Source organism: Penicillium solitum (assembly GCF_028829755.1).
Source record: "Penicillium solitum strain IBT 25940 chromosome Unknown utg000008l_segment0_segment0, whole genome shotgun sequence".
NCBI classification, from domain to species: Eukaryota; Fungi; Ascomycota; class Eurotiomycetes; order Eurotiales; family Aspergillaceae; genus Penicillium; species Penicillium solitum.
This window is the reverse complement of record NW_027072127.1, coordinates 1282775-1303789: the sequence shown is the minus strand read 5'-3', so window position 1 is coordinate 1303789 and position 21015 is coordinate 1282775. Positions and strand designations below refer to the sequence as shown.

Genomic DNA, 21015 nt, shown 5'->3' with positions numbered 1-21015 from the left:
TTATAGAACCTAATTGATCTTAGTTCTATACAATATAGTCCTAATTCTCCAATTCTGTCAGTTCTAAGAGCTATATCGTACAAACTGGATATAGCGTCATGTGCCCCACCCTCTCACCCCAACGGCTGACAAAAAGCTCTTTGCCCCTCCAGGGCTTCCATCCTCCCTCAATGTACGCTCGTCTTTCCGCCAGGGTCCTCCAACAAAGACTCTTTCTACCAATCAGTAAGTTCGATTCATATTCAACTGGTCGCCCGATTATTGACAAGTTACCAGGATCCATAGCAACCATGGCTTCCGATACCTCCACCTATAAGCTCAACCGTTCGTGCACTATACTTCAACATCCTTCGACACAATCACTGACACAATGCGAACACTATAGACACGATGATCCGGGTCAAAGACCCGCAGAAATCGGTGGATTTTTACAAGTTCCTCGGTCTGAGCCTGGTCAACAAGATTGACATGCCTGAATGGAAGTTCTGCAACTACTTCCTGGCATATGACGGCCCCGCCTCTCTCCAAGGTGACCGTCACTGGACCGATCGCAATGCCGTTCTGGAATTGACTCACAACTACGGCACTGAGAACGACCCCAACTACAGCGTGGTGAACGGAAACACAGAGCCGCACCGTGGTTTCGGTCACATTGCTATCTCGGTTGACAACATCGAAGCTGCCTGCAAGCGCATTGAAGATGCCGGCTACCCCTTCCAGAAAAAATTGTCTGAAGGCCGTATGCGACACATCGCCTTCGCCAAGGATCCCGATGGATACTGGGTTGAGATTATTCGTCGCGCCGATAAGGATCTCAGCACCACCACCGACCCGGGTAGCTACCGACTGAACCACACCATGCTGCGCGTGAAGGATGCCGAAGCTAGCTTGAAGTTCTACCAGGAAACCATGGGCATGACTTTGGTCCGCACCAGTGAGAACCCAGAGAACAAGTTCAACCTTTATTTCCTAGGTTACCCTGCGTCCAACCCAGAAATCAAGGAGGGCAGTGGATCGGCGGAGTGGGAAGGTCTGCTAGAGTTGACCTGGAACTATGGTACCGAGAAGCAAGAGGGTCCTGTCTACCACAACGGCAATACTGAGCCCCAAGGTTTCGGTCATATCTGTAAGTGATCACTGGGTTTCTTCTAATTGTTTTCTAAAGTTCCTACTAATTTGGGGGGTTTAGGTATCTCTGTTGACGACCTCCCCGCTGCGTGCGACCGCTTCGAGTCTCTAAAGGTGAACTTTAAGAAGCGCCTGACTGATGGGCGGATGCACAACATTGCATTTATTCTGGATCCCGATGGATATTGGATTGAGGTGGTGCAGAATGAGGGGATTAAGCGCACTGGAGATTGGTAGAAATACTGTACAAACCTATATATAACTTTTTTGAGTCTTGAGTCTGAAAATGCAGCACATCACTTGACCCCCCCGTGTTGATTATTCCCCCCACCATTTCATAGGCCAACAGTGGTGGAGACCCTCCCCCGCCCCCAGAACATTTTTGATCTTGGGGATCTTCCCCTTTGCAATTTATAAACTTCACTTTTTCACTTGCGTAATAGCTTGATGATGATAATTTCGATATCGAGAATTCGACCTTTGACGCGGGATGAATTAAGGTGATCTGCCCTCTTATTTGCGGGGATTCATCGCCACACACCACTCAAGCCACAACCCCAAGCTTCAACACTTGGGACAATCGTCCAGGACCTGGTCGTGGACCTCTTAACCATGTCGCCCGATCCAGAGAAAACAAAAAAGGCACCCCGTAAACATGTCACCACCGCCTGTGTGCCATGTCGCGAGAGCAAAATCAGGGTATGTGCTCTGAATTTGGAGGCAAAATGCCTAAATGGCTTCAAATAAGCTAATGTACCACTTGCTACCAGTGTGACGGAGCAACTCCGAACTGTCAAAATTGTCAACGTAAGGGGAAAGAATGCAAATACCAACATGGAGACGATAAGCGCAAGTGAGTAAGACCTTGTTCGTTATTTGGGAGTGCCCAAGTGACGAAGAGGCCCTCATAGCCATGCATCGCTGAATGTTCAAAGGCTAATATGAACCAGAGTTTCTCTTCGAGCATCAACAGAGTTGTTCTCAGCTCGAATTGACCAACTTTGCCATTTCATCAAGGAGCAGGGGCTGGAGCCACCGCCAATGAACCCAGAGGATGAGGCTGGCATGAACAGGGTTTTAGATACCCTCCAGATCCCACGCGGATTCTCTCAAGTCTCCGCAGGGACCGATGAAAAGGCACCACTGGATGAGCCAACGGCCTCGGGAGGCTCAATCAAATCCCCGCCTCAAGATCCGCCTGCTGTAAATCCCAAGGTAGCAACCCCAAGCACGAATTTGGTTGCCTCTGGTGCATCCCCAGGGCAAGATACTGCGTCTAGTGGAAAGGCCCCGTCGCCTGAAGGCTGGAATCCCTTTGGAATGGTACCAGGCGCTTCCGACAACCAAAACTTTGTTCAATGGGGCTTCACTTTGCCAACAGCTGAAAGTCTGGACACGATTTACGCTAATCTCAACGGAGGAACGAGAGCCGCTGCGATGCCCAGAATGCCCGTCAACACGGAATTGAGCCCGGATAGCTACCAGCTTGGCATGGACATGGCCCAACAGCCGGGGGTTTTGCTAGGCCAACTGGTTCATGACGGAGAAAACGAATCGGACAGCGGCGAAGAGGATGAAGCTGAAAATGACGTTATTGAGCAATTATCTCACCGAATTGGCACATTGAAAATTGCGGGTGATGGCCACCTGCGATTCTACGGTGCCACGTCCAACCTCAATCTGGTGGACGTGTCTGCCACACAGCAGCGGCAGCGACCAGACGCGCGGACTGTGCGCCATGATGGTCAGGATATTTTGAATCATCTTAGGGTTGGTCAACCTGTTGATCAAGCTCTGGAGGATCATCTTGTAGAGTTATATTTCACCTGGCAAAACCCCAGTACATACATTGTCGACAAAGAGATGTTCATGACAGCACGAACTAAATGGCGCGATGAATTGGATGATACTCCGTTCTACTCAGAGGTTTTAACTAATGCAATGTGAGTTCACCCTTATTTTCCGATGCTAAAAGAGTTTACTGACTTGTTGCAGGTGTGCGATCGGGAGTGCCTTTGAGGCACGCTATCATCCCACATTTATTACTTTCCCCAAGTCTCTCTCTGAATTCTTTGCAGATCGTGCCAAAGCCCTTCTGGAAATTGAATTGGATTCTCCTTGTGTTGCTACTGTCCAGGCCCTTGTCATTATGAGCTGCCATGAAGGCGCATCAAATCGCGATGCTCGAGGTTGGCTGTATAGCGGTAAGTATATATCTTGGACATGGGAAATGATCAATGCTCATTGCCTAATTACTCCGCAGGAATGTCTATGCGGCTAGCTTTCGATCTTGGTTTACACCTAAATATGACGGCGTACGTCAACAAGGGCGAAATCACCCAGCTCGAGGCTGATGTCCGTCGTGCAACCTTTTGGGGGAGCTATGTTGCTGACCAGTGAGTTTTTACACGTTTTATACTACGAATTTCTCTAACGGTAACTAGTTTCTGGGGCTTCTACTTGGGACGCCCGTTCCGCATGAACGCTGGAGATATAGGTGTTCCAAAACCTGGCTCTTCTCTTTGTCCTGAAAAGGAAGAAAACTGGCATCCATACGGCCATCAAGCCGGCCATTCGCTAATTCAGAACGGTCTGAGGAATCCTATGGAGCTAATATGCAGGCAATTTGTCGTTCTATGGGAGATGATCTCCCCAGTTGGTCACATTTTGTATGTGGATTTTGCACGCTATTCAGTACAATGCTAACATGTCGTTAGGTATGGATGTTCCGACATCTCTCGGCATGATTTGCAAAGGATCACTTACCAAGTGACGGAAGATTTGTTCGCCTGGAAAGCAAATCTTCCTTCTACCCTTCAAATTGATTTGGACGACGATACCTCACCAATCTTGCCTCATTTGATGATGCTCCAGTAAGTTTCTTTCAATCCAACATATGCGCAGAATCAACCTAACGGTTTCTTGCAGCATGCAATACCACCAGATCATCATTTTCTTCCACCGCCCATGGCTATCCAAAAGCTACATTCAGCCCCGCAGTCCTCGTCAAGGCCCCGGGTATCACCACGCGCGGCGCATGTGCGTGGAGTCAGCCACTGCCATCGCACGACTACTCCATCTCTACGAGAAGCACTACACCTTCCGCCGCATGAACAACCAAGTGGTAGCGATAATCTTCAGCGCAGCACTCATGCTTCTTTTCGTAACGGTATCCAGTTCCCCAGTGAGCCCAGGCAAACAGGGTGACAGTCCGACATTCTCCCGTAGCACGGAAATGGTAGCATATCTCAATCTGTGCTTCCGTGCTCTCGATGAACTGGGCCAATCATTCGACAATGCCAAGCGCACCCGCGACTACCTTGTTACCCTCCAGCGACGCTGGCAAGCAAATATGCGCCGATCTGGCTCCGCCGCGAAACGCCAAAACAGCAGTGCTAACTTGGCGTCGCTGGGTTCGCAGAAGCCGTCTATACAGCATACCCGCAATGCTCGGGGAATAAATGACTCCCGGAAGAAATCCCGTTTATCTGTTTCTGGGGTCCCTCCCAATATGCAGTCAACACCTGTGGCGACCAACCAATACCCCCACCTCTCTCAGAGCACCATACCTCATCAACAATATCACCAGCAGGGCTCTTATCAAGAACAAGACCCCTTCCCCGTCCCAGTTCCCGATTCCCAGCTAGGCGATCTGAACTGGATTCCAAACTCAGACATGCATCTTTTGTCCGGGAGTCAAAATGGCAATGCGCTGAATGGCATGGGCCAGATTCCTTCTCCTCCCTTCCCGGAGGACCCCAACATGCTCTCAGATATCGCAGACATTGATGGATGGTGGCCATCAGAAAACTACACTAGGACCTCGATGCCACCATGAAATCGCGACTAGTCACATTCTTCTTTGGTCTGCTCTTCCAAGATTTTAGAGAGTACTCAACCCATCGAGTCTGTCAAGTTTGTCACCCGCTGCTCCCTGGGAGCGATAGAGTGAATATTCCATAATCAAATGATACATACCATTCCGGGTATTGGAGGGCGTTTACATAAATGTACCATTATTTCCACATCTCAAAATCAGGACCTTTATGAATTCCTCACATATCCAATCCCACATGTAGACTGGATCTTATATTCCTTGCAACGGACAGATTTCAATCTATATCTTCCACGGTCATTTGAAACACATCCTTAAACCAATCTCCCACTTCCTCTCCCTCATTATTATCCGTACTCCGAACCTGAGACAAAGTAACCCTCCGCTCTCCAACCCCCTTCTCCCGCCCCCAAAAGCAAGCCTTCCGCATAGCAGAGACCATCTCATCAGCCTGTCTAGCAAGAACCGTAGACCCATTCCCACCCTCCCTAGTCTTCTTCTTCATCTCAACCGCAGACGAAGAGAGAGAACCAGAACCCAAGGCAGCACCATCCTCTTTCGAATACACCCGGACCCAAGGTAAAGCCATCTCCAACCGCCCAATCCCATCTCCAGGCCCAGAGAACGTATTCCCACTAAGCCCATAATCCAACCCATACGGCGGCCAGCGTGAAAGCGCCTTCCGGCGCCGGGTAACAGTAGCACCAATACCATCGACGTCGTCGACATCCATATCCGGATACACATCTTGATCCCAGATCGAGTCGTCCGATACAGCGTATTGCTCGACTGTTGTACCCCGCGCCTTCTCCTTCAGTACAGGGACGGGATATTCCGGCCCCGTAAGATACTGCGGGAATTTGCGCGGCACGTCCCGACCCGCGGAGCGGAGGAAGAGAATTGGCGAAGCGAAGGAGTCGAAGCAGCGCTCGGGTGTTGAGAAGAATTTCGAGCGTGCTTGGAGGAGGGGGAGTAGGTCTGGTGGTGCTGGGGACTTTTTTCTTGGTTGGCGCTTGTTTTTTGACGTTGAGTTTGCAGTGGTATCATTGTTATTGTCACCTGCTCTTGTCTTGGTTGTTGTGGTAGTGCTCTCGCGCGTGCAGTACTCATCCAAACCGGGCCAGTCGCACACGGGGTCTACGGCGGCGACGGCTTGGATGGATTGGGCTTCTGTTAGAGCTAGCATTAGAGCTAAAGAACCTCCGATGTGTGTGCCGAATATAGCTAGTTGGGATGGTCGGAGGTGGGTTTTGATCCAGTCGAATCCGGCCAGTGTATCGTGCACTGGGGTTGGGTATTTGTAGGAGGTGAGTTGGGGGTTGCTTGGTCCCAGGGTTTGGTCTGGGGCTTCAATTGGCTCTTGTGGAATAGAGCTTTTATCTGATGATGGGGGGATATGTGTTTGTATCTCCCCGAGGCGGTAGTTGACTGTGACTACCAATGCAGATGCGGCAGATGCTAGGACATGCTGGGGTGAACCTGCTGCAGAGGCCAAAGTGTTGGCATCGCCAATGTTTTGGTGATCAACTTCAAAATTATCATGATTTTGAGATGCGCTCATGCCATTTCCTTGGAATAGAGGTCCAGGCGGAAGGTAGAGGATTACATTTGGGCCTTCTGGAGATAGCCCCTGGTCAGACGGGCTCAACGCGCTCGGCCACGTGATTCTGGGGATAAAGTTAGCATTGAGTAACTAGGGCGCATAGAAAAAGTGATATATTACTTCAGAGAGATAGCCCCATTGTTTCCGATAGGAAGAGAAATTGTCTCATCTGTGCAATCGGATGCGACGGTCGAGTATCGCGAGCTTTGGAAACACGCGACGGAAATGCGGGTAGCTCCTCTACTACGATGCAGGAAAAGGGCTATGCCGCGGGAGGAGCAGATGATACTTCGCATCGCACTATCAGATCATGCCCTTGACGTTTGATAAAAACTTGTCAAGAATCGCGCTGTTGGCCTTGCTATCCGAAAGTAGTTGATGCCTGAATAATATGGCCATCTGTGCGGACTCGCCGTGAAAATGACATTGTTGGAAAGGGATATCAAGAATAGAACAGTACATGCCATGTCGTATTGTGATAAAGTTAATTGCAGTCTGGAGTGTTATAGCATTATATTCTCTCCCATCATTCTTCGATCAAACCAAGGGCTAAGCTAGCTAATCATGCAGAAATAGCAATTTTTCTCGCTTTACAATTTCAATAAAACAAAACAAAACAAAAAAAGCACTATGAGCATGCACTGAATCCGTAGCTGACTGCTCCAAGAGTTCCCCCATGAACACGTATCTCACTGAGATGTAGTCGCCGACGCCGCAGGGTCATCTCGGTCCAGAGGAGCTTCGGTATCATCCTCTGGCACAGGACGCACAACCTGCAAGACCAACTGCGGATCTTTGGAGTAAACACGAAGGCCAACCACACATACAGCATTCCACGGGTCAAGACGAGGTTCATCAAGGCCCATCGATGGAGGGCGATTCTTCACATCCGTCTCGTCAGGAGGCATATCGATATCGCTGTCAAATTCGAACCCTTCTAGTAAGTCAAGGTCACCTTGGTCCAGAGCTTCTGTAGCAACACGAGTATCTAGAGTGGGACGGGAAGAGTCGGTTCTACGTCGCCATCCACCGCTCGCGTGTCTTGCGTGCAGGCCCTGGCCGTGGCCACCGTTGACGTGGATGGTCGGGACGGAACCGTTCACACGACGCTCACTCCTCTCGCTTGAGATGCTTCCAGCGTCAACAGGAGAATCCTCTACCGGTTTATCTGCCAGAATTTGACTGGTGGCAGAATCGCCTTCGAGGTTGGGATCATAGGAGCTGCCGCTCGGGGTGCTGATCCCGCGCCGCCGTGCTTCCGTGCGCTGGTGTCGGGCTTCTGACTTCTCGCGGCGGATCCAGTCCTTCTGCATCCTTTTCTTAATCTCATCGCGAAGCTTTCTCCGCTCGGCTGCCTTGAAACGCTCCTGTTCCCCCTTTTCTTGGTCTGTTTCGCCCACCAATCCCTTTGCATGCGCGAGGTCGTACGAAAGGCCAACTTGGACTAGTTTCTCTCTTCTTGTCGAGGCAACCTGGCGGACAATCTCCTCGGTGGAGTCTACGTCTTCGTGGCGGAAGGCTGTGATTTTCATCAGGACGTGATAGCGACCCGGGTCAAGGTCAATCTCGGCGTTAACAGATCGGCCCATGAAATGGCTGCTATGGCTGCGCACGAGATAATCTTGTTCTCCGGCTTTCTGCAAGCGAAACTTGAGCACAAAGCTGTACTCGCCGGCTAGTCCTTTGAAATAACGCGCATCAAGCTGTGTCTGTCAGCCACTGTACTGGAGCAGGAGTGAATGGAGCCAAACGAACCTGGGATAACACAATGACTACCGGACCACTGGTGTTCACCTCCATCATGAATTTAGTGGTGTGATAATCAGCGGACCAGGGGACATTCAAGGTGGTCCATTGTTGGGTAATGGTCCATTCAGGTCCAAAAAGGCGAGTCCGGTCGAAGTGCTGGTATTTCTTGAGCAGGTCTTTATAAGAGATCCAGAAGAGCTGGGCCAGGTCAGCGTATTTATCGGGAAAGGAATGGTTAGATACATACACCATCGTTGCCAAATTTATGGCCAAGCTTTTCCATCCACTCGGCCGTCCATTCCTTGGATCCATCACCCCAGGCACCGTACCACTCTTTGCGACCCCATGGGTTCCTAGATGCTGTGAGCTTTTCGTTCGTTTCACTAGCGCATTCATGCACCTACCTCAGTCGCAGTAGTCGGTGCCCTTCAACCTCTCGGGCATCCATGATGGAATAGGAGTGACCCTCCGCGATACCCTTTCGATCCCTTGGCGGACCCTGGTACTTGGGATCTAACCAGTTTGCAAAGAGGCCAGTCCCGCAACCAAAAAGGAATTCCTTGTTGACCTTCATGATTTCCTCGGTCCAGAAGCGGTCCTTGTTCAGGATATTGCTGGATAACACCTCAGACGTGACGCCTCCCGTGAGATCCTCGATAGCTTCGCCAACGAAACCACCCTCGATCGCGGAATAGTCTCCATGGGCCTTTGCGAAGGCTTTCTCTAGAAGAGGTAGCCAAGTCTCGTTGTCGTCGACGCACTGTGCGAAGTATAGGGCTCGCGAGCCTGTCTGGTAGACTCGTCGATACTCTTCCTCCGCATCAGTCCGATTGATGTCGTCCCAGATGGGTCGCTCGATGACAGACTCATCGTAGTCAGCAGCGCGGAGATAAAGCTTGTCATCTACAATGCACTGCTGCCACTCGCCGTCTGATCATTGAAGTTAGCATGATTCCATGTCAGATCGGACTCTGAGCACAGGCTTACCTCGATGGAAAACAAAACCATAAATCCCAACTTCTTCATTGCGAGCAACGCAAATATTCTTGATCAGCTCCTCCTTGTTGCCCATAGTACAAAGCGCAGCCATGAGCCAGCAATCCCCATCATATCCCTGTCGCACATCTGACGCGGTAGGCCCGTTAACAAAGAATTGCGGATTCTCAAAGATTTCCTACATGAAAATCATTAGCGACCTGCAATCCACTCCATGGAATATCATTTTCGAACTAACAGTCACTCTCTTCACTCCCTGGGGTCTGAACTCCACATTCTCCTTATCCAATCCATCGAGATAGTGTCTCCGACCAGACTTCAAGTCTAGCTCTATATCGAAGTGCGGGTCCGAGTATTTCTGATTCACACGCTCGCATTCCTTGACAATACGTTCGACGGACTTTTCACATTCCTGGTACGCCTGCTCGTACGATTTGACGGCCTCGTGGCCCTGGATACGGCCGCTGGGTACATGCTTGGCCCGCGTCCGTGCATACGGATTGTCCGGCAGCACCGTGTATACTTTGCCCGGGTACTTGGTGTTGAATTGTTCCCAGAACTGCTTGACAGATTCCTGGGGAGCTTGACAGCGTGCGCGGGGCGGTCGGCTGTTTGAGCGCGAGGAGCCAGGACCTGCTACGGCATAGCCCATCTCATCGTCGAACTCCATAGTTTGGGGGTCTTTGGGTTGATTCTCTTTGCTTGGTTGGGATGGTTTTTGGTTTCTTTTTTTTTCCCCTTCAAGGAGGAAGCACAGCGGTGGGGATCTTTGGGCGGCTATTTCTCTTATATCACACTAATCACCCCCAAAATGGCGACGATCACTGATGAAAATAGAAACGAGACAGGGTTGCTCTTCTATATAAGAGTTTGGGAAGAAGACATTCCCCAATTTTCCCCTCACACGGACACTCCGAGCCGAGAACATAGCCTCAGCCTTCATTGCCTCGTATTGATTCGTTGGGCTTGGGCCTACTCTCCATAAAAGCGTTCGTCGTAAGGCTGCAGGTGCATTGGACTAGCGGGCGAACGAGCGAATCTGACAACAAAGGGTGCTTTTGGCCCCCACTCTCGCGTCTCAGCCCCCTCCTGTAATGGGCGCAAAACGAATAAGCATGCATTCCGAGTCATATTTAGACTGGATCAGACTCGGTCTCGAGCAAATAGAGAAGTCAGAAAGCAGTGAGAAAGCAAGGAATGAAGAGACTAAATTTGGATAAGATGCTTAGCTTGTTTCATTCCAAAATTCTGTGGGGCGAAGTTCAGCTGACATGGGGGCCCCGATGACGGTTGACCTCCAGGGCTGCACCTAGCTTATGGTCTATATTAACCTGAGGCTGAAAAAAAGCCGAATACAATGGTACCGTAACGTCATTTGTCATATCTGATTACAGGGTAGAAAGGGTATGTACGCCTGTTATTCAAGACTAAAGCACTTTCGTATCCAGTAAGCCCGCCCTCCATATCACTCCCCATTGAACGCCGAAAGAGGAGAAAGAAAACATGTCCCGAAACCATTCCTCGGGGTGAATAAGACTACACATAAACGGTGTGGAGTCGTTACACTAGTGGAAGCCGTTACTTGGACCACGTCCGGAGTAGTATGCGGTGCCGTTGCGGAAGTACGGGTGGAGACAGGCCTGCTTAGCCGATAGTCGGTGTGCAGGGTCAAACTCGAGCAGAGACTCCAAGAGCTGACATCCAGCCTCCTCCAGCCCAGGAACGATCTCAACATCAGGGCGCTTCCACTTGGGGAAAGTGGCTTTATAATCGGGGAACGAGGTCACGCCGGGCCAGATGTCTTCACCAGGTGTACCAAGGATGCTGCAATTCGTTAATAAGGTTGAATATAGAACATAAGAGAACCACCCTTACCGGAATATTTTGAAGATCTCGTCAATTTCAGAGTCGCCGGGGAAGAGAGGCTTGCGTGTACACATCTCTGCGAAAATGGCACCCACGGACCACATATCAACACCAGTGGAGTACTGACGTCCACCCAGCAGAATCTCTGGAGAACGGTACCACAATGTGACAACCTGTAAATTATGTTAGTAAAGGACGAATTCCACCAATGGAATTGGATGCTCAATGCGTACCTCGTGAGTGTAGGTGCGAAGAGGAACACCGAACGCTCTGGCAAGACCGAAATCGGCCAATTTCAAGTTGCCTTCACGGTCAATCAACAAATTCTGAGGCTTCAAGTCACGGTGCAAAATTCGGTGGCTGTGGCAGTATCGGATTCCCTCAACAAGCTGGGCCATGAATTTTTTGACCATGGCATCACCCAGGCCCAGGGTTGCACCCGCCTTGAACCCATCGGGCAAAGGCTTGCCTCGCCCACCGTCACTGACAGGCAGAGCCTCCATGTATTTCTTAAGATCGAGATCGAGGAATTCGAAGACGAGGTAGAGCTTGTGGCCATCGGCGTGAACAATGTTCAGTAGCTGAACAATGTTGGGGTCCTGCATCTCCTTGAGGAGGGAGATCTCGCGAATTGCAGTGCTGGGGACGCCCTCATCTTCGGCTTCGAGGCGAATCTTCTTCAAGGCAACGATACGGTTGGGGTGATTGAGTTCACGGGCCTTGTAGACCACACCGTAAGTGCCTACAGAGCATCGACGCGTGAGTTGGGCTCTGGGTACAACAATCGCGTCGAGAGAACATACCTTCGCCGATTTTCTCAATTTTCTGGTAGTTATCCATGGTGGCCGACATTCGATCCTATTCTGCTGTTAATCAGCTTAGCAATTTCAAAACAGAAAAGCCAGAATGAAGATTTGACACAAATTGGAGGGCTGTTGCCAAGAAGAATTTGTAGGGGAAGCAAGGAGAGCAGATAGCCGCTACTTACATCCGAGGATGTTGATCTCTGAGAACAGCTGGAGCAGCTCGCTCTCCAAATTCCACCTGAATATCGAAAAAAAGTAATTTGTTGAAGAGAGATTGACGAAAGACAGTATTTCAATGGTGGGGAGAGAAAGACACAAAACAAACAACCCCCGCGCCCATCATAGGGCGGTGAAGCGCGTACCTTTCCTTTCACCAGGGCAACTTTCTCTCTGACTTCATCTCTTCGCAATGGCCCAAATTAAAGGTTTTAGTGCTTATGATCGCCCTCCTGATCCAGTGAGGCTTTGCTACAAGAAATATTCTAAGATCGCCTTGTCCGAAGTTGACAATGACCCGGGAATCCTCGACCTACAACGGATCGATCCCGACCAATTGCCCGATGGAGTGACAATCACGCAGTATATGTCCAGTCAGGATCTACGATTAGCATTTGATGATTTTATTCGTGGAAGCCATGCTGCAACAGAAGAGCATGCTCCTCTGACTGAGAATATTCCAGTATTCGCTCACAAATCGATTTCCGGTTAGCATCGTATCGCCTCAATTTGGAACTGACCCAGCAGGACAAAGAGCTATGCCTGACCCTCCTGACAGGTCTCCTGATGATTCCCGCCTTATTCCCTCCTACCGTCCAGATCGAACTGCTCTCCCGCCTATTCCACCGAGACTTACCCAACCCCGAGCATCAGACAAACCTCCACCTGCACTACGACGTGACGTACCCCGAAGAATCAGAAACTCACATGCCCAAGTCATTCTTCGCAGATGATCCCACTCGCGAGTTCCAGCCCAAAGATCCTCAGGTGCACAGGCCTTTGACGGTTCAAAATCTCTTGGAGAAAAAGCTCCGCTGGGTGACATTAGGTGGACAGTATGACTGGACTGCCAAAGTATACCCATCTGGAACCCCACCGGAGTTTCCGCCAGATATTGCAAAGGTGCTACGCGCAGCTTTCCCAGCAACCTCGGCCCAGGCTGCTATTTTGAACCTCTATTCCGCCGGAGATACACTGAGCGTGCACCGGGATGTGAGTGAGGAGTGTGACGTAGGCTTGATAAGCGTGAGTTTTGGATGTGATGGATTATTCTTGGCTAGTCACGATGACGGGAATGGTTGCGAGATCATTCGGCTTCGCTCGGGCGATACTGTCTACATGAACGGCAAATCGCGGTTCGCCTGGCACGGAGTCCCGAAGATCCTGCCCTCGACATGCCCGAAATGGCTGGCCGACTGGCCATCGTCTGGAGAGTCCGCCCCGGGAATGCCGCCTGGTCCATACGAGATGTGGAAGGGTTGGATGTCCAGCAAACGGGTCAACCTGAACGTTCGACAAATGACAACCACTCAAGCTTCCGAAGAGAGAGTAGATCAAGTTTAACATGGGAAGTCTGTATGTCAGTAATCTCCTCGGATTCTTTCCTTGGTCCAAACGTGGACAAAATCCCATTCCGGCCTACTCAAGCACAGAAACGTTCCAATGAGCGGTCAAATTTCGCAGTCCAATGTCGAAAAGTTCCCATGGTTTCACCAGAGCCCTACATCAAAGCTACTCTCAATAACTCGCCACTAGCCGCAGGTGGCAGTGGTTTTGCGAATTACACCCGCACGCTTTCTAATTATCAAACTAGCCCAAACTACGCCATGAAATTCCAGGGGGGCATCACCTACGGTCGTTGGTCCTGCTAGGTGAGCCTCACTGGTCCATGGGTTACGGTTAGGGCTAATTACATTATTCATTATGAGTAACAATATTGAGGGCGCTGATCCCACAAAATTCCCATAGACTGAGCCTGAGAGATGTGGAATTGTTCTCCTTGTCTACCCGAATACCTCATGGGATGGCGTCCAGTAGGCATAGTTTCTGTCCTCGGTGAACGGCTGGAATTCAGTTCATTCAAGGAAACTAGCGTATCAATGTATTATTGGTCCTTTGTTCTTTCGATTATATTTCATCCATAATTGGAAATGTTGACTTGATTCTTTCAAATATGGTTCAGGCCTCCCATGTCCAAGTAACATATGATTTATATATCCTTTGAATTATGAAAGGAAGAGCCTGGAATCTCGATTAGAGGTTAATCGGCTTAGAATGTGATAACGCTGATTTATGACATTCAAATAGTTATCATTGCCAAGAGTCCACGGGCGATATCCGCCAAAGTCTGATAGTCCCCTGCTGAGCTCTGATAGTCGTGAACGACCACTCTATCACTCATCTCCTACTGGTCACCGGCGCCGCGGACAGGGCTGGGTATCCCGTCTGGAGTGCGGGGGAGCAGGTCGTCAAGATAGTGGAAATAGTGGAAATAGTGGAGATAGAGACCTCGGGAGTACTCAGGGATTTTTGGGGTACTCTTCTAGTACCTACCTAGGTACATAAGTACCCATATAACCCCCGGGGTGTTTCCCCACATCGGAGAGCTGTACACAAGGGATACACTGCTCGACATCTTCAATGTTCATTTTCTCCAAACTTCGGGAGGTGGTCTGGGGGAAGCCCGCAGCGACCAAGGCAGAACGAAGGCTTTTGGTCAAGCTTGACTTGGTTATTCTATCGTTTTGTTGTTTGATGTATTGGGTCAATTATCTTGATCGCATGAACCTGAACAATGCATATGTTACTGGAATGAGAGAGGACTTGAACTTCCACGGCAACCAATTGAACATCGCCAACACAGGTAAGTCAGCCTAGGATCAAAGGTTTCCCAACTTTGCGACTAACTTATCATAGTTTTCTATGGTGGCTATGTTTTGGGACAGATTCCGAACAACCTCGCCTTACAAAAGCTTCCTCCGCGTATCTATTTCCCGGCGTGCATGGTTGCCTGGGGCTTGCTCACTTTGGGTACTGGCTTTACTCACCACCCATGGCAGATCATGGTCATCAGATTCTTTCAAGCTATCTTTGAGGCTTCTACGTTCGTTGGTTGCCAGTATATTCTCGGAAGTTGGTACAAGCCGGACGAGCTCGGCAAAAGAACTGCGATCTTTACTAGCAGTGGTTTGGCTGGAACAATGTTCTCCGGGTTTATGCAAGGGGGCATTCATCAGAGTCTTGGTAAGATAGTCATCTTTCATCAGCAGTAACATCTTTGTACTAAGTGCTAATTCTCTTCAGATGGTGTTCGGGGTCTTCCCGGCTGGCGGTGGTTGTTCATCCTGGACTTCTGCATTACCATTCCAGTGGCCATCTTTGGGTTCCTCGCGTTCCCCGACACTCCAACTTCGACAACCGCATGGTGGCTCAGTGAAGAGGAGAGGAAGCTCGCTATCGAGCGCCTTCCCGAAGTCGAGAAACAACGTGGTGTATTGGGATGGAATGTGATCTCGCGTGTCCTGCGGACCTGGCATTGGCTCGGCTTTATTCTGCTTTGGATATTCGCCAGCAACACCGAAATGTTCTCATCGAATGCTATCATGAATCTGTGGCTCTCATCAACAAATAACTACACCGTGTCGCAAGTCAATTACATCCCGACCGGTGTGGCGGGTGTAGGAATTATCACCACCCTTATCCTTGGCTGGTATTCGGACTTCACCAAACGCCCATGGCATGTGAGTGTTTTCTTGGCCTTCACTGCCATTTTGTCTGGAGCGATCATGCTGCGGCCTCCATCCATCGGAGCCAAATTCTTCGCATTGTTCTTGAATGGTGCCCAGTACGCTAGCCAGACTGTGATTTTTGCCTGGGCAAATGGGGCTACTGGAGATGACGATGCGAAGCGAGGAATAATTCTCGGTGCTATGAACACGTTTTCAATTGCGGTCTATATGTTCTGGTCTATTCTCTTTTACAGCACAACTCAGGGCCCAGACTGGAAAGAGGGTAGTATTGCAATGATATGTATGGGGTTGGCTTTGGTTATCACGACAATTGGCGTCCGATACTTGGAGAAACGAGACAAGCGGAGGATTGGAGTGCATGATGGCGTTCAAACCAATGGTACTGACGAGGTGAAAGCTAGTATCGAGGCTGATAGGCCCAAAGACACTGAGTAGACATACTATAGGAGTCCCTATCTCGGGCCTTTCCAGACCAATGAGAAGAACAAATAAATGAAAAATGGCCTTCTAGTATTGTGTTGTACCGATTTGTATCTAGTGGTCGCTTCCGAGCCTCTGAAGATAGCAATTGTGCCCCTTCAGATACTGATTCTCTCCAATATTGGAGATATGAGGTACCAACTACATACAAAATATATATGCGAACCAGTCAACACAGCCATCTCCAATACTATAATCAATAACAATAGCAGCTGACTCTCATAATTTGAATACAATCTACCTCTAGTAATTCCGATTCGGACTGCACATTTTATTATTCCAAGCTTCGACCGGATTGAGAGGTTAATTTCTGGGGATTTAGATACCCTTCCTAATTAGGACTTCCGTTTTGTCTTTTTCCCCCCCCATATCTTCTGCCCACTTCGTTAATTCTCGATTGCCTATCGGCACGCCCTTGACCCCGTATCGACAAGCGGGGCTATCGTTCACAAGATAGCTTGTCCATTTGCTACAAAGGACGGCACGTGGATTGTATTTCCGCGATGTCCACCCGGCGGGAGATAATAGGCAGCCACCGCACGAATCAATTGCATTCAAATAGACCAAATAATATCGTCACCTCTGCAATACTCCCGAGGTCCAAATTAAACCCGACATGATACGCGAAAGGGAGTGGCCGATAAGCTAGCCTCCAACTCTCCAATAACCCCGCACCCGTGGGACATTCTGATAGAGTACTTTTTACGGAAGTCTCTCTCACAATATTTTAACGAACATCTTTAATTTATCATGACAGGTGAATCCTGGCAACTGAAAGGCGCAGCCAAGCGCCAATCAATTCTGAGTGCTATTCCCAAGAAATGGCGACTAAAATATCCTGTCCCTCCCGCTACAGAGCTACGCGATGTCACAGCAGATTATATCCGACAATATCTCACCGAGCGTGAGATCGAGATCACAGAGACAGATGCCGTAGAAATTGTGGAGCAGACATCTACAGGCCGCTGGTCAGCCGTGGAAGTGACAGAAGCCTTCTGTCACCGTTCTGCACTGGCTCACCAACTCGTATGTTTATAGTCACAGCGCACAAGAATGCATAACCCCCAGATGCCTACATAAATAAGAGCTAACCGTAAACCAAACACTAGGTCAACTGTCTCCACGAAGTATTTTTCGAAGCAGCAATCAAAGATGCCCATCAACAAGACGAATACTTCGCAAAGCACAAAACCCCGATAGGACCCCTACACGGCCTACCAGTGAGCCTAAAAGACCAATTTCACGTAAAAGACGTCGAAACAACAATGGGCTACGTAGGCTGGATAAACACCTTCCAAGGCCACCAGAAAGACCCCCGCAGCGGCACAGAAGAAAGCGAACTCGTCCGCGAACTACGCAATCTCGGTGCAGTCTTATATTGCAAGACCAGCGTTCCAGCCACGCTAATGGCTGGCGAAACCATCAACAACATCATCGACTACACCTGGAACCCAAAGAACCGCCTGCTATCCTCCGGCGGCAGCTCTGGCGGCGAGGGTGCCCTGATTGCGCTCCGCGGCTCGCCTGCTGGCTTCGGCACTGATATCGGAGGTAGTATACGCATCCCCGCTGGGTTTAATTTCCTCTATGGGATTCGTCCTTCGGCGGGTAGAATTCCTTACCAAGGCGCTGCGACCTCGTTAGATGGCCAGAGCACGGTCTTGTCTGTTATTGGGCCGATTGCGCCAACTGCGAGGTCTTTGACGCTGTTGTTCAAGGCTGTACTTGGACAGAAACCTTGGTTGTATGATCCGCTTGCGTTGGAGCTGCCGTGGCGGGAGGAGATTGTTCAGGAGACTAGGGAGTTGATTGAGAAGGCTCGGGATGGGACGTCGACGCTTGCGTTCGGCATTATGAAATACGATGGCGTGGCCCCTGTGCATCCGCCTATTGCGCGGGGGCTTAGGATTGTTGAGAAAACGCTACAGCGGTTGGGTCATCGGGTTATTGAGTGGAAGCCTCCTTCTCACGCTGTCGCTATTGAACTACTTGTATGTACCCGTGGGCTTTGCGTCGGGGTGAGGTTCATCACGGTGCTAACTTTTGACAGGAGAAAGTATTCAACATGGATGGTGGCGTAGACTTGAAGTACCACCTCGGTCTATCTGGAGAATCTCGAGCTCCGCAAGTACTCGGTACCGAGAATGGTACTCCGATGACAGCATCTGAGATTTCGGCGCTCAATGTTGCGAAGCGTGAGTATCAGAAACTGTACATGGACTACTGGAATAGTACAGCCGAGGTTACAGGAACGGGCCGTCCTGTTGATGCGCTCTTTTGTCCATTGGCGCCTCATGTCGCTGTCATTCCCAACGAATACGAGTCGGTGGGATATACTGGATTTGTGAATGTGCTTGACTATACTAGTCTTGCGATCCCAGTCACATTTGCGGATAAGAAGGTCGATGTGCGATCGTCTTATGAATCTGTGGATGGATCTGAGCACATCAAGTGGGGTTGTGCGTTTCCCCTATACTTTCCAGTTGTTATTTCATGCTGATCGTTGTGTAGATGATGCCGAGTCCTATGATGGGGCCCCGGTGGGAGTGCAATTGGTAGGGAGGAGATTGCAGGAAGAGAAGATGTTGACTATAGCTGAGTATCTGGGCAAAGAGATTGCTCAAGACGCGGAAGAAAGAGCGTGAGTTCAAAATATTAGACAATTTGTTGATTGTCAACGTGACGACGCTGTAACCGAGAACCTGCACCTAATCTACGATGAAAATTGAACGTTGGGCATTCATATGGGTATTGATTATCATGCTATTCTGTATTAGAAAGGGTAGATCCTGGCGCGGACGGACCAGGCAAAGCCGGCTACTGTGCCAAGTTAAGGAAGTGTATATATGATACCCCCCGTGCGGCTTGTTCGGTGCGTCTTCACAAATATTGTAAAACCAAACCAGTCAATTCCTGGAGGACGAAGATGGGGGCGTCTGCCCCGAGGGTGCAGCAAGATTGGACAAATGGGGTGTGGAAGATCCCCAAGGTTTGCCTGCTGCAGAAGGCGGAGCATGGCCAGGATCGGACGAGGGACCAGATGGATCTTCGGAGCCATTCATGAGGCGCTGTCGCTTAGCCGGAGGCAGCCCGCCGACCTGTGGCATGCCACCAGGTAGGCCACCACCGGGCGGGCTGCGAGGATCGGCAAAGGAGTGGGGTGAAGCGTAGTGGGTTGACGAAGCAGGGGTGGAGGCTGCTGCAGCATCTGGGCTCAAAGCCGTAGCAGATTGCAAGGGGCGCAGGCGATTTGGATGAGAGGTGGTGTCTTCACCTGGACGTGGAGGCCGGACATCAGGGCTTTGGTGAGACTGACTTTGGTCTGGATCACCCAGCGGATTGGGATTTCCATAACCAACCCCGACCCGACCCATGCCCTTGTCGTGCATAACAACGCGTTTCCATTTGGCGACCACGCTGTCGTAGTCCCATCGCGTAGACTCGGCACTGATGTGGCTTTCTTGTGCGTCTAATTCCCGCGCTACCTCTCGTGGTAGGGGGAGCGTATCTGGGGGGAACAGTGCGAACTCACGAGGCCATTGGCATGACCCGAGGCGCTCGACCTGTGCACGCAGCTGGTTTGCTTCTTGTTGCACTCGAGCGAGTTGCTCGTCTGAGGACTTGCGCTTCTCTACCTCTCGCGCAAATGCACGAGTGATCTCCAATTGCCACGCGTCGCGACGGGTCTCGTGGGACAGAGAATTCCAGTGATTGAACGCCAATTCCAAGTGTCGGAAACTGATATCCTCGTGCTGTTGTGCGCTCCGGTATATCATGTTTGGATCCACCCCGCTATTCCCATGTCTCATGTGCGGCGCAGCAGTCGAGTCTACTGCGAGTTGGTCGGTCTGCCATTGGGCGACCTTAGAGCGAAGGGCCTGGCGGATTATATCGAGGTGCTCGGCGCCGGGAGGCTGGAGGGGAAATGAAGTAGACGAGGAAAACGGATGTGTTGCAAACAGGCTTGGCGGAGGGGGCAGCAGCTGCAGACACATGGAGGGGAAGGTCTGAGCTTGCATGTCGAAGTCGAACGGAGACAGCCGAGGCCGGGTGCGAGAGCTATTGTTGTGTGAGATTGAGGATTAGATATGACGTGGGGAATGATTCAACATACCTCGCAGCTTTGATATTGTCAAGCACCTCGCGCAGTGCGAGCTCCAGTGCCCGCATCGTATCCGGGTTGGTGGAGCTAGCACCTCTACTGGCATAGTCCGGCAGCTGCAGCGACCCTGTCCGAGACTGCGATGGCGCAATTCGAGGGCCATCCGGCACGCGACTGGGGTTGGGAATATCATTGATCACTCCAGTCGCGTGCCAGGTGGGTGTGTTAAACATCATGCGCACCGGAGCCTCGCGCGACTTCGATCCCGAGTCCGCAGCCGCAAACGGCTCCGCAGTTCCCTTTTTCTGGCTTCGGTCAGGACTGTCCTCATTCTTCCCTGTGGATGTTCGAGCCTGGCGCCGGGTGATTCCGCTGCGAATTCGTCTGATCTCTTCGACATCGTGGATTCCGTCGGGTTTCTTCTTAAAAAGGAATTGGTCGAGGTGTCGACCCAGTGATGAAGAAGTAAAGGCCTGCTGGCAGTACTGGCATTTGCGATCCTTGGAAGCAAGACTGGCCTTCGACTCGTCACCGGCAGTCGAGCCTTCGGGGGTATCTCTGGAGGTTTCTGTTTCTTCCTTCATGGTGGGGAAATTAGAAAAGAGAGGTAAATGAAATAGGTAGAAAGGCCTTGAGCTTAAAAAGTCATGGCATATGGTGTAATGCGCTCAGAAGCAGCCAGTGGTATAGGTAAAATTCAACGC

At 50.4% G+C, this 21015-nt stretch overlaps 9 protein-coding genes across 9 annotated transcripts; 5 read left to right on the top strand and 4 right to left on the bottom strand.

Annotated features, from left to right (window-relative positions):
- Positions 1–290: 290 nt before the first annotated feature.
- N7455_009771 (lactoylglutathione lyase GLO1) lies at positions 291–1365 on the top strand (the record flags this gene model as incomplete). Its single annotated transcript, XM_040956427.2, has 3 exons — positions 291–324; positions 386–1126; positions 1190–1365. The coding sequence occupies 3 exons, from the start codon at positions 291–293 to the stop codon at positions 1363–1365; spliced, it is 951 nt and encodes a 316-aa protein (XP_040813180.1).
- Positions 1366–1740: 375 nt separating this feature from the next.
- N7455_009770 (transcription factor domain-containing protein) lies at positions 1741–4966 on the top strand (the record flags this gene model as incomplete). Its single annotated transcript, XM_040956415.2, has 8 exons — positions 1741–1827; positions 1899–1981; positions 2079–3071; positions 3124–3332; positions 3392–3524; positions 3573–3797; positions 3846–4001; positions 4057–4966. The coding sequence occupies 8 exons, from the start codon at positions 1741–1743 to the stop codon at positions 4964–4966; spliced, it is 2796 nt and encodes a 931-aa protein (XP_040813072.2).
- Positions 4967–5240: 274 nt separating this feature from the next.
- On the bottom strand, positions 5241–6862 carry N7455_009769 (uncharacterized protein; the record flags this gene model as incomplete). Its single annotated transcript, XM_065606291.1, has 2 exons — positions 5241–6630; positions 6687–6862. 2 exons carry the CDS (start codon positions 6860–6862, stop codon positions 5241–5243), a joined length of 1566 nt encoding a protein of 521 aa, XP_065460254.1.
- Positions 6863–7255: 393 nt separating this feature from the next.
- On the bottom strand, positions 7256–9981 carry N7455_009768 (uncharacterized protein; the record flags this gene model as incomplete). Its single annotated transcript, XM_040956436.2, has 6 exons — positions 7256–8269; positions 8322–8513; positions 8563–8668; positions 8720–9245; positions 9303–9489; positions 9550–9981. 6 exons carry the CDS (start codon positions 9979–9981, stop codon positions 7256–7258), a joined length of 2457 nt encoding a protein of 818 aa, XP_040813148.2.
- A 694-nt stretch (positions 9982–10675) lies between these two features.
- nimX (cyclin-dependent serine/threonine-protein kinase CDC28) lies at positions 10676–12369 on the bottom strand. The gene is made up of 5 exons (XM_040956362.2): positions 12166–12369; positions 11981–12043; positions 11411–11919; positions 11187–11350; positions 10676–11135 (listed from the first exon to the last, which is right to left on the bottom strand). Exons 2-5 carry the CDS (start codon positions 12027–12029, stop codon positions 10877–10879), a joined length of 981 nt encoding a protein of 326 aa, XP_040813190.2. The 5' UTR covers positions 12030–12043; positions 12166–12369; the 3' UTR covers positions 10676–10876.
- A 23-nt stretch (positions 12370–12392) lies between these two features.
- On the top strand, positions 12393–13543 carry alkB (oxidoreductase, 2OG-Fe(II) oxygenase family; the record flags this gene model as incomplete). Its single annotated transcript, XM_040956428.2, has 2 exons — positions 12393–12687; positions 12759–13543. The coding sequence occupies 2 exons, from the start codon at positions 12393–12395 to the stop codon at positions 13541–13543; spliced, it is 1080 nt and encodes a 359-aa protein (XP_040813165.2).
- Positions 13544–14620: 1077 nt separating this feature from the next.
- Positions 14621–16164, top strand: N7455_009765 (Major facilitator superfamily domain general substrate transporter; the record flags this gene model as incomplete). Its single annotated transcript, XM_040956352.2, has 3 exons — positions 14621–14843; positions 14897–15223; positions 15284–16164. The coding sequence occupies 3 exons, from the start codon at positions 14621–14623 to the stop codon at positions 16162–16164; spliced, it is 1431 nt and encodes a 476-aa protein (XP_040813144.2).
- Positions 16165–16959: 795 nt separating this feature from the next.
- Positions 16960–18854, top strand: gmdA (putative general amidase GmdA; the record flags this gene model as incomplete). The annotated part of the gene is made up of 4 exons (XM_040956492.2): positions 16960–17235; positions 17319–18200; positions 18260–18668; positions 18721–18854. The coding sequence occupies 4 exons, from the start codon at positions 16960–16962 to the stop codon at positions 18852–18854; spliced, it is 1701 nt and encodes a 566-aa protein (XP_040813058.2).
- A 261-nt stretch (positions 18855–19115) lies between these two features.
- Positions 19116–20895, bottom strand: N7455_009763 (uncharacterized protein; the record flags this gene model as incomplete). The annotated part of the gene is made up of 2 exons (XM_040956488.2): positions 19116–20268; positions 20324–20895. 2 exons carry the CDS (start codon positions 20893–20895, stop codon positions 19116–19118), a joined length of 1725 nt encoding a protein of 574 aa, XP_040813062.2.
- Positions 20896–21015: the final 120 nt, after the last annotated feature.